General features: G+C 31.7%; 1 protein-coding gene across 1 annotated transcript; it reads left to right on the top strand.

The window, feature by feature from the left end:
- Window positions 1–2,915: 2,915 nt before the first annotated feature.
- LOC107452635 (uncharacterized) lies at window positions 2,916–12,371 on the top strand. Its single transcript, XM_043054226.3, has 4 exons — window positions 2,916–3,308; window positions 7,695–7,898; window positions 10,808–10,858; window positions 11,141–12,371. Exons 2-4 carry the CDS (start codon window positions 7,703–7,705, stop codon window positions 12,163–12,165), a joined length of 1,272 nt encoding a protein of 423 aa, XP_042910160.2. The 5' UTR covers window positions 2,916–3,308; window positions 7,695–7,702; the 3' UTR covers window positions 12,166–12,371.
- The last annotated feature ends 170 nt before the right edge of the window (window positions 12,372–12,541 follow it).

Raw genomic sequence — 12,541 nt, 5'->3', positions numbered from 1 at the left:
CACATCATGTAAAGGCTATTATTTACTAAGATATAAAGATAGGTAAAATCTGCATTAATAGTTAATTAAAATATATTCCAGGATAGGGGGGCACTTTTGTTAAAAAACTTAAGGAACTGTTTATTGGACACGGTCCAGTTGATAAGTATTCACCGTCGGTAAATTTATTTCGTAAACCTTTTCAACAGCATGCTAAAGCTATTGTCTCCTTATGTTCTCCTTTTAAGTTTATCAAGTTTATTGTTGTTTTTGAGTTGCTAAACTTTAATAAAATTACAAAATGCTTACACAAACACAGCATGTAATGGCTGTGATCTTAAGATATAATTATAGGTAAAATCTGCATTAATAGTTTCTAAAAAAATTATTTCAACGATCATCTAGCTTTGCACAACTTAAACCGATTGCAGTACTATAACTTTAAGGAACTTGACTACTCTCCTCTGGTAATTCTAAGACAACGGTTGAAAGATCACAAATCCACCATTCTTAAAAATTAATTGCTAATCATTTTGTCTCAGAGTTACTTAGAGTTGCAAACTGTATTTCTTAATATTCCGTGAGTTTTAAAAGCTAATTTCACCTTTTTTTCCTTTTTCTTTTTTTAATATAATGCGCATTTACAAAGCCTAAAAAAACTTCTTTTACTTTATATTTTCCCTGCTGAGAAATAAGCCCCTCCCGTTATTCAATGTATAAACGAGACGTTCCTATACACACTTATTAAAATGCGTAACACTTGGATGGCTTAAATAAAATATGAATGTAAAGTTTGTTGTTATGTTGTTTCTTATTCAAGTTGCCAATACCACCGAGCCTGTTGTTGGAATTTAGGGCAAAAGAGTGCGTTTCTTGTTTTTCAGCGGCGTTATCGATGACCAAGAATACGATTTCAGCCATACACACTTCACAGCCTTTTTTACAGAATAGACCCATTCATACCCCATTCATTCATCCACAGATCGTAATTTTGATCTGAATCAGAGAGTGATCAATCTCCAATTTTGCACCCCCAGAGGTATTGATTAATGGAAAATTGGAGGACTTTGTGACCCAGCAGATTCAATTTGTTCCAGTCATACACAGAGATTTTTCAGCCGGTGTGATTTGAACTCACGATCTCAAGAACACGACCCCAACGCCGAACCAACCAGGCTATCCCAGCCCCTATGTAAAGTTTGTTCAGATATAACATGATACTTCCCATACTTCTTGGCGTAATGATTTTGCAAGTTTTTTTGAGCTACCGAACTTTTCTGTTGTCGTCTGGCACCTAAACTTCTCATCCACGAACATATTTCGTGACTGAAAAGTTTTTTCTGGCTCCTAAACTGGGGCTAAATGATAAGAAATAAATCGAAACAGCTATAATTTTGGGTCCGTGGCTACTGCCTTTACATCAAACCTTTTGAGCTTAGAGAGGTGGTGATATTAATTTCCGCTTCATTTATTAGCTCAATCCTACCAGTTGTATAATGAATAATGATTAAAGTAAAATTTAGGTAATAATATCATTGTGAAACCACAGTAAAGTAGTATTCTCAAAGAGTGACATTTTGTTCTTGATTCTCTTTGTTATGTTAGAGATAGTGCTTGGAACAGTTATCTTCTAGTAAGAGCTTAAGTTCCTAGGTAGTTCCAGAACACGAACCTGTGTCCTTCTCTGTCTCAGTGCGGGAGCTTTTTTCTCGGTCACCTAGTCGATGAGGGTTTAGTTTCATTTTTAGCGATGCACTAAAGCTACGATTCTTTGCTATTGCCAACGGACATATTCTTATTGAGGAGCAGAAAACAATTCATGCACTACACTACCACAAATAAGATTGGTTACAAGATGCTAGTGGTAAATGACTGGTGCTTATACCACTCATCCCAAAAATTTTAGGAGGGTGAACATTAGCGATTAAAGAAACAACCAGGGACATTACATTAGAGAATTTTCGAACTACTTAGATGCCATCGGAGAATGTGTAAACTGATCAGACACCTAATAAAATCTAAGCTGGGTCCAAATCAATAAAGAATGATAGACTTTTTTCACAAAACTTAACGAGATACTTGAGTTGGAATTGGCTATACTTTAATTAAATACTATTCTTAACTTATACTATTCTCTTTTAAGCCCTGAGTTTTTTAATTGTTCGCAGATTTGAGGGCATGAACCTGCATTTTTCTCAGTCACGGCCCAATACCTTAATGTCTTGGACTTTCATAACAAATGTCGTAGGTTCGAGCCATAAAGTCATTAAAGAGGCTCAACGCTCACAAGTGAATAATGTACACATCAGTTGACCATGGAAACTAAAACCCTGAACTTCTAGAGAAGAGCAAAGTTTCCCACCCAACGTTCACTTAGAATCAAATAGCATTTAAGCACTTAATTGGAGTAGGACCAGCTTCACGGATCATGATTCCATATTAAAATTGGTTCTATTTCATTTACGCGCTTCAGTGATACTCGTTTATTAATAGCTGGCAGTAGTTAGTAACTTCAGGACGTGAACTTACGATCTTCTCTTTGCACTCCAAGCCCATAGTTTTTGTTACCCCGCTCCATAAAATGCCATCGTAGTATAAACTGCTAGAAGCAGCTAAATTCCGCATTATATATTTCCTTATTTGCTTCGCCCGCAGAGGCCTGATCGTTAAAACGCGGTCCCCACCAGATCACCGAAGTCAAGCATCACTGACTGCGGTCAGTGTGCGAGTGGGTGAACACTTGGATCAGCCTGCGTGGGAACAGAGGGTGCGTGGTATCGGTCCTCGTTAAACTGTTTTACCGTAAAGTGTTAGACTTCGCGAGCAGGTCGTCGGGCTACCAAAGCAGGGGAGCCATCCCCTCTGCAGAGGATCAAAATTAGGATGGCATGTCTTCGGATCATCCTCAGGGATGTTTCCCAGATCGTCGCCAATAGCTCATTGTGCAGCTCTAGTGCGACGTAAATGAACTACAACAACAACAATCTTTATCTGCTTGAATTTCATCTGTCTTGCATCATTTTCCCTCTGCTATTTTCATTTCACGTCTTGCTTACCAAACTCTAAGGAACTTTATCATGCATTCATTTTATACCAATCTTTAAAAGCTAGTCGTATACGTCCTACATTCTGCTTGTAGAACTAAATCACTTTAAAAGTAGTAAAGCTGCAAAGGAGTTAATAGTTAGGTAATGAGTGTCGCGTGAAATAAATTACGAAGTTATCTGCTTGTCTGAAGTTTGGTGCTCTTGATATGGTTTGACATCTGAATGATGTTTTAGCTAGTAGCAAGGAATAATTGTTAGTTGAAGTATGTGTGATCGGAAATAGTAAGTGGCTAGTTTTGTACCTAAATTTTTCTGAACTTGACAATTGTTACTGTTCTCATAATAGTGTTGTGATTTTTTGCAATGTTTTGTTGTCTAGATTAATACTTTGAATATTATAGTTGTAATTAAAACGTTAATCTCCAAAATTCTGTCAAATGAATCATTTTCAACTTTGTCTCCAGAAGTAAAGCATTAAATGCAGTTATATTATGAAACTTTTTTAAAATGTCTTTTAAACATTTATTTCCCACTTATTTTAATTATATCTCATACAATTTCAATTATACTACTCAAATTTTTAATATATTTTTGAAATATTTGTTTTTTATTTCAATTTAGAAATACCCATTAATCTCAAGTTTTCAACTATCGAATTCTGCTTATAATATTGAAATAAATTGTTTATTTTATCATTTAAATGTAACATTTTTAATTTCTAGTCTTAATTGATAAAGATAGCATAGATTTCATATAACATGAATACACTCATCTGTGACAATTAACTTTTTAAAAATGATACTTTTTAACCTTTAATTTTTCAGTTTTTCAGTTTGTTAGATTTATTCCAAATGATGCGCAAATTTTTGGATTAATGCTTCAAATATTTTGATATTGGCAATTTAAATAAGTTGTATTAATATTTATTACATGTTACACTGATTTTCCACATTATAAAGATTGAATTTAAAAAAAAAAATTCTTTTTGAAAATTTCTTTTGAGAATGTTTATTGGGATTATATAACTATGTTACATTGTGTAATTGATCACTAAAATAACTTAAAATATGAAAAAAAATTTTTTTTGTTAATTTGAATCAAATCGTATTATGATTCGTAAAATAAAATCTTTAAAAGAAACTTTACTATTTCGAAGTTTATGAATCTTTTATTTTAGTTATTCCTTAGCACGAAATCAGACTATAATTAAAGAAACCGGAAAGTAACTATCTCTTATCACTATAAGACTCCTTCGCCCCTGAAAAGTCTCTGGTTTCAACTCCCTAACACTTCCCATTGTTACATAAGGGGATTTGACTATGATAGCTCCCGGAGAAAGTAGAGAAAGGAAGATCGCCAACAGATTTTCAGATTTCGGGAATCAGAGTTAATTGTGGTTTTGCATTCAAAAAAAAAAAAAAAAAAAAAAAATTGTCCGCAAAATCCTATTTTCCGTAAAACAAAACATGTGTATTTTCTCAATAGGCGATCTACCAGAGTTATCGTCATCATAATTGGCCAGACAGTCCAATGTGGGCCAATGCTTTCTTTTGAAGATTTCTCCATAATGACTTACGATTTATCTTTGATCTCCAATTTTTTCCGATAATTACAAGAAAATCAGACTCCACCGAGTAAGCCCATCTCCACCGCGGCCTTCCCCTCTTTCTTGTTCCAGTGGGTATAAAAAGAAATATCTTTTTTATTGTATTGTCTCTCATTCGAATCACGTGGGACATCCAATTCATTCTATTTATTTTTATGTACTTAATAATATCGGGTTGTTTATAAATCTTGTACAGTTCAAAATTAAATCTCCAGTTATTGTTTTTATTTACACCACCAAGTATACTGCGTAAAATCTTTCTCTCAAATACTGCGATACAATTTTCCTCCAGTTTTGTCATTGTCCAAGCTTCAAAAGCATATGTCAAGACTGGCCTGACAAGAGTTTTGTAAATCAAGAACTTTGTTTTTCTGGGAAGAAACCTAGATTTAATAAATCTTCTCAGCCCATAGACAGCCATATTTGTCAGATAGTCTGTTTTTTATTTCAGGACACATTCTGTTATCAAAAGTAATTGATCCTAAGTAAATAAAAGATAGGGGAGGTATAAAGATATTTTAAGATAGGAGTCTGGGAGTCTATTTTTCGAGAATAACATATACTCAGTGGCAAAAAATGACATTTTCAGGGCAGGAAGGGAACGAGCAATTACATCATCAACAGCAAATGCAAGTAGTTTTAGTGATCAAGTAAAAGTGTTTCCACTGGTATTGATGTTTTAATCATGAATAACTCTCTCAAGTGCAATATTAAAAAGAAGACAGGAGAGAAAATCTCCCTGTCGAACACCCTTAAATGTGTCAAGATTTTCTGACAGAGACCCCAGAAACTCAATCTTACACTTTGTATCTTTCAATGTAAGTCTCGTCAATTTAATGAGCTTCGAAAGTACTTTAAAACTATTCATTGCTTCAAAAATATAATATCTATTGACACTATCAAAAGCAGGCTTGAAATCAATATTTGTTTTAATGTTAAATTGCATAGACTTCCCTAAAATCTGACAGAGACATAATATCTGATCTTTAATTGATTTTCCCGCTTGAAATCCACATTGATATTTTCCTATTTGTGAGTCAACGAATGGTAACATCCAGAGAAATAAAATTCTAGATAGAATTGTATAAATTATACAAAACAAATTGATGCCACAACTGTTGGCCCAGGTTATGGGATCTCCTTTTTTGTGAATTGGACGCAAAATGCTAAGATTCCAATCCGTTGGTATAATCTCAGAGTGCCAAATGTCAGTAATAAGTTCAAATAAATTCCTCAACAAGGTAAGTTCACAATTTTTTAGTTCTGCTGAAATAAGATCATGTACCGAATCCTTCTTATTCTTTAAGTTTTTAACAGCCCCGACCTCCTTAATAGTTGGAGCCTCAACTTCTATGCCATTGCTGTATTCAGGTGCAAATATTTTAACATCCTCTCTATTTTCATTAAGAATTTCATTAAAATATTCATGCCATCATTTTAAAATGTCCTGTTTACCACTACCAAATTTGTTTTAGCATAGACTAGAGGTCTGTTTAAAGTCCAATCGACTGCGGTTAATTTTCCGATAGAATGCTCTGCATTAATTAATGGATTTCAGATGTTCAACATCTTCTCAAACAATTCTTCCTCAAAGACAGTTTTCCTTTGCCCAAAGAGTTTCTTCCTCTTTTCTGCGTCTATGATACTCTTCTGCACTATTTCTTGTGTGTGCTTGAATTATATGTTTATATGCAACATTCTTTTATCCTTAGCAATGGCACAATCAATATCATACCAATCCTTAACCGGTTTCTTAATTACTCTACCATTCCGGTATTGGCGGCGTTACAGATACTGTATTTTATAAATTTCATTTATTTTCCACAGTACCCTCCCAATTCATTAAATTCAACTATTCCTTTACTTTTTCGCAATCTTCAAGTCTTATCCTTTCAATTATAAGTTTGTCACGCTCATATTTTTCTAACTTCTCTCCTTTGAACTTCTTTGCGTTTGATAATCTTGATCTGATTTTAGCAATAACAAAGAAGTGATCTGAATCCACATTAGCTTCATGTTAAGTTCTCACGTCCATCAAGTCTGAGTAATGTCTTGAGTCAATTAGTACGTGATCAATTTGATTAGCATAAGTGCCAAATGGGGCACGCCAGGTAGCTTCATGAATATTTTTATGTGGGAAGGGCTATATATTCTTTTATCGTATAGTTTTGCTCTTTTGTGCCCTGCTTGGTATACATATACCTTTGACCCGTATATACTACACTGATATATTTTTTAGACTAAGTGCCATTGTTTGGCATACCCTGACTGTAATACAAGTGAACTTCAAAATTAATAAGGCTGCAATGTCAGAAATAAAAGCCAAAGTTTATGTGCCTCACACTTGAAGAAAAGAGATTATTTTAGATTTTATATATCATCTTGCCGTGAAGAATCGTTCGGGCATAACAACGGAGAAATAACTTAAATACTTTAAGTTATTAAACTTTTTTAAAAATGGATAATTTGGTAAAAATTTTCTACTTAAATGTGAATGATCAACTTCACTACCTTATTCCCCTATTTTTCAAATTTTTATGAGCCCAGATAAGGCAGCATTAGACTAAGTTTTTAAATATTAAAAAATTAGACCTCTAATGGTTTTAATCTTCCCAAAACTGCTTTTTTCTCCATTTTGTGCCAATTTCAGAGTATGCTTAGCCAGTGCTAGCTTTAGATAGGCTTAACTTGTACTAACAATCATGAGTAACTGTATTAAGCTTACAGCTATTATGAAAATAGGATATTTTTCTCCAAAAAAGAGTAATTTCATATGACAGCGGAGATCTAGAAAGACAGCCTTAAACCAGAACTCTTCTGGACCTCTTACCTCTAGCCTTACTCAAGAGTTACAAGAACCAGTTATGTGAGAAAAGTTTGGTTTTCGATACCATATCAAACTAATTTTAAAATTGTTATAAGTGTGTAAAATAAGTAACTCAATTTTTTTAATGCTAATCATTCTTTCGAAATTATTTTATTGAACTTTATTTCTGCTTATCTGTACAATGAATTTTGATAACCTGCCAATAAATTTTTTTAATTACCTTACAATATTTTAGGGGAAGATATGAACAATTTTAAATCGCGAGCTCGAGCGCTTAGTTCGAGTACTCCCATTCAAAATAACGTAAAGAAATTCGTATCTGATGAAGTATCCATGATACACATCGACGTTGCGTCTAGTTCTGCTGGAGAAACGGAGCCAGCTAAAATGAAGAAAGCAACTATTCTAGATATGGTCATTGAATCAATAAAAGCTGTAGGTAAGTTATGTTTAATAGGTTTATATTTATGAATTTGATTATTTTATGCATTAATTCTTCACATTAAGCAAGAAAAATAAAACCTGGATTGTGTTTAGTTTAATGATTCCTAAGTAGCACCTAATATTAGATAACATCAGAAAACCAGTAAAATCTAACGTTATCTTGCACAACTTTCTAGTGTTAGGAAAAGACAAAAGGTCACGGTTTTCTTTGTATTATAAAACATTAGATTCTATACAAACTAATATTATCTAGCACTCACCAAAAAATTATTTTCCATTTGTTTTGATGCTATATAATATTAGATTTTGTATTTTCTGATATTATCTTGCGTTGCATTTTATTTTTGGAGTAAGCAAGGGGAAGATTTGAATGGTAGTTTAATAATTCGGAAATATAATTTTACTTAATTTACTGTATTGTTGTGAAGCAATAAAACATGGAGCAATAGTTTTGTCATTCCACGCATTATTTACTTAGCAATACAGAAATACTGAATTAAAATTTATCACAGAATTCAGCTACCATCCATTTCCCTCCCTCTTATTCCAAAGTATATTGTGACCAGTTAATTTTTTGGAATATATATTTAAAATTTAATTAAGAAATAATACTTGAGTTGCTAAACTTTCATTGATATTTTTTCTGTTCTTTATACAATGAGTGTTTTGATAAATTTTACATCATTAATCATTTTTTAGAAATGAACCAATTTAATCAATCTGGCTAATTGTATTAATTCTAGTCATCTCAAATTTTACTCTAGCCATTTATAATTTCACAATTATCATATATTATTCTTATTCTGAAATTATATAATAAAAACCACAGTATATAATTATAAATTTAAATATACATGTGAATTGAGTGAAAATTTTAACCTTAAAAAAAAGTTTTTCCCCCTAAAATCCAGAAATAAAATAAATTTTTAAATCGTCTTTTTTTGTAATTATTGACAATAAAGAACATAATTTTAAAAAATATTCAAAATACTTACTTCAACAAACATTCTTTTCCACTTTTTTCACTGAAACTAAATGGAGAAATACTTGCATAACTTTATTGTTTTAGTATCTGAAATTTTACTTAAACACCTGAAACGAAACCCAAACACAGCGTAGAAATTTTTCAGGAAGTGAAACCAGGAGGGAGTGTAATATGAAAATTGCCAAAAATATTTTATGATGCAAAAATAAATTTACTCGGGCACATCAGAAAAATTCCACAATTTCATAATAAATTAAAGGTGCTACGCACTAAACAAACAATCTTAGCCAAAAAATTTACATAACATTTTAATTCAAAACCAAAAAAGTAACAAATATTATAGTTCATCTAAATTAAATTTGCACAAACATTTGTATTCGAAACTGAGACGAAAAATATTAAAATTTTCATATAATCTCTTAAGTGCTGCCTTTAGTATGAATGGCTACAATTACGCTTTTAAGAACGTTGACATAACAAAATAGATTCTTGTTTAAAACAATTCGATTGCCTGTATTTTCCTGATAATAGATAACGCGTTATGAATATAAAAAGGTTTCAGAAAAAGTAGGTGTAATATGTAAACATTTTAAACAGAGCTTTATATAAAAAGAAAATTAAAAAAATTGAGCAGAGGTTGGAGTCAAGTTTCTGGTATTGATGAATTAGCCATAAAAAACTTTATTATGCATTCAAAACCGAATAATTCGAAATGAAAGTAATAAATACAATGCTAGTAGTATAAATACTCATTAGCTAGAGTCAATGTGTTTAACGACAATGTTAATATAAAATTGCTTTCATTATCTTGAAAATTTAACCAAAGAATTAAGTAACCAAACTTTAAATATATCTGTTTTCATAATACTTAAGTATTACTATGAAAAATTTTCAGCCATTATATCTTATTAAGTCTTATTAATGAACATATCATATCTGCCAACCCCTATTTTCTAAAATTCCAAAGATTTATTACGAAGTTTCAGAATAAATACCACACTACAGTAGTTAAGAATCAAAGAAAAAAAATCATGACAAACATTATTTCACAACATAATTGTTTTATACTAAAACAAAACGCAATGTAAAAATAAGCTTATTTCAGATATAAAAGCAATATATACTTACCGTTACTGTTTAATAAAAACAATAAAAAAAATCTTTTGGTTAAATAAAACTTAAAAATACATTTCAACACATTAAATAATTTTAATTTTTTATTATAAAATGCAACAGTTGGACTATGTGCTTTTATTATATTTTTAAGTAAAAATTTTTTCGGAAACTTTGCAAACTTTTCATGCAGTTTTATTACTTCAATTGGAAGTTATTGTATACTTGCAACTATATTTCCGAGCTATAAGCCGGGGAATCTTCAAATGGTTTTTTGAAAGATTGTATAAAATGATCATCAGCAGTTGCTAATATGTATATGACGCAAACACACACACAGTAGGGATGAATCACACGGGTATGCGCCTTTCTTCAAACTTCTACACAACCAATAAGAGGACTTTCAGCTCCGACAGATTTAAAGTCCACCTTGCAGCATATACACACCAGTTTTATTTTCTGGTAGGATCGAACTTACGACCCCCAGTTTTCCACCAGAGTGTGTCATTTTCCATTTGCAGTGCCTCGCAGCCCATCTCAAAATTGAATTGTTCCTTCCTGGTAGATTAGCTAGTTAATCCAACAGACGAAGCTAAAATCAGAAGAGAAAAAATTTTAAACTTTACAATGAAAACACTAAATTTAAACTATTAAGCATTGAATATTTATTAAACTTAAATTATTTAATTTGAAAATGTTTTTAAGAAATGCCTTTAAGTAAGATTTTGGGTACATTTTTTATATTATATAGAAAGTTTTGTAAAAGCGTCTTGATATTTTTTCAAGTCTTGAATCATATTTTTCAGGTGAACCGAGAAAGGGAGCTTCATATCAGGCGATAAAAAAATGGATAAGTGGTTAGTATCATTTTTTAAAGGCTTTAAATTGATAAGTTTAATTTTAGAACAGAAGAAAATATTCAGTAGTTCCAAGTTGCAGTTTCTTTTTATTTATACTCAAAAAAAAATGTTTATTTTAATTGAAATTATTCGCATACTTTTCTCTGTAAACTAAAACAAAAAAAATTTAATTTCCTCACAGTTCGAAAAATTAAGACTCCTTATTTTAACTATATTTATGTCTTTCTCCTACTTAATTTAACGTTTAAATTTTAAGATATTTTAAATTTCTTATTTCAGACAATAAAGAAATTGATTCGATACGTCTGAAGGTTTTATTGAAGATGGCTCTGAAAAAAGGTATTGATCAAGGAATTTTAGGGAGGCCGTTTCGCTCAGCAACAGTTGCTGGTGCATTAGGATATTTTAAGCTAGTACAGACGAAGCCTGTTAAACCTTCAAAAACGGCTGTGAAAAAAACAGCAAACAAGATATCTGCAAAAAAAGCTAAATCTCCAATTCAAGGTACAAAAGTTTCAAAAATGCTTCATGAATTGCCTGCAATTAAGATAAAGCCCGTAAAAGCCCCTTCTAAAGCAAAAGCTGCCACTGGGAAAAAAATTGCAAAGGAATCTCAAAAAAAGATTGAGAAAAAAACAGCAACTAAAGCTACAGCTACGAAGAAGCCTGCTGTGAAAAAGCCTGCTGTGAAAAAGCCTGCTGCGAAAAAGCCTGCTGGGAGGAAGCCCGCTGCGAAGAAGACAGCAGAAGCCGCTACAAAGGTTTCTTCAGAGATTGAAGCAGAGAAACCCTCTGAAAAAGCACTTTTAAAAGCTAAAGTTCAGAATAAACCTGAGAAAAAAGCTACAGCTACGACGAATCCCACTACAGAGGTGCTTTCAAAACCTGCAGCTGAAAAGCCTGTAAAAAAAGTACCCGTGAAAGCTGATGTTAAGGAGGAAACACTCGCAAAGAAAGCAACAGCTACAAATAAACCCACTACAGAGATGCCTTTAAAAGCTGAAGCCGAGAAGAAAAAAGTGCCTTCAAATACCAAAGAAGGGAAAAACACCACAACTAAGGCAGCTTCAAAAGTGAAAGCTTCAAAGTTTCTTGATGAAAGTATTCAGGAGAATAATTTAAATGATACTAAACTAGAAAGACAGGAGCTATCTGATACAGAGATAGATAATAGGAAGACTCATAAGCGAATGTTCTTCTCGTCTGATACTGAGCTTGAAATTTCAAAGAGAGAAGAAAAAACTAAAAAAAAACTTAAAAAGAAGTTGCCCATTAAAGCTAAGAAAGTTGCTACAAAAATTTAAAACATTCACGAATTTTTAAGATTATTAATTATTTTAAATATTTTGAGATTGAAAACTGAAATTTAATGCTGAGAAATTTGTTTGATCTGAGTTTTGTAAGCATTAAGAATTTTAAATTTTATTAGATATTTTATTTACATGCTGTATTTTAAGAACTGTATTTGTCAATTTCAAGATTTATTTAATAAAACTTTTGCTATTAATAATGGTTACTAAATTTTCCTGTTTCTCTACAAATTATTAATCGAAAGTTTAAAAATCATAGTTGAGGATGAATACAATCCAATACAAAAGTATAGTGTGTGTTATAAACTAATCATTGTATCAATTTACCATTTTTATACAAAACTAAATATACGAAGGATTTGATGTTTGG

This window comes from Parasteatoda tepidariorum, chromosome 11 (assembly GCF_982258835.1).
Source record: "Parasteatoda tepidariorum strain Cologne lab strain chromosome 11, Ptep-v5.0, whole genome shotgun sequence".
Classification (NCBI taxonomy): Eukaryota; Metazoa; Arthropoda; class Arachnida; order Araneae; family Theridiidae; genus Parasteatoda; species Parasteatoda tepidariorum.
This window is presented reverse-complemented; position numbering and strand designations above follow the sequence as displayed.

What these genes read in the sequence shown, in the direction of transcription:
- LOC107452635 (XM_043054226.3), top strand. Translation starts at nt 7,703, where the DNA reads ATGAACAATTTTAAATCGCGAGCTCGAGCGCTTAGTTCGAGTACTCCC. An exon ending in TGAATCAATAAAAGCTGTAG is followed by an intron (nt 7,899 to 10,807) that starts GTAAGTTATGTT and finishes CATATTTTTCAG; the next exon opens with GTGAACCGAGAAAGGGAGCT. An exon ending in GATAAAAAAATGGATAAGTG is followed by an intron (nt 10,859 to 11,140) that starts GTTAGTATCATT and finishes TTCTTATTTCAG; the next exon opens with ACAATAAAGAAATTGATTCG.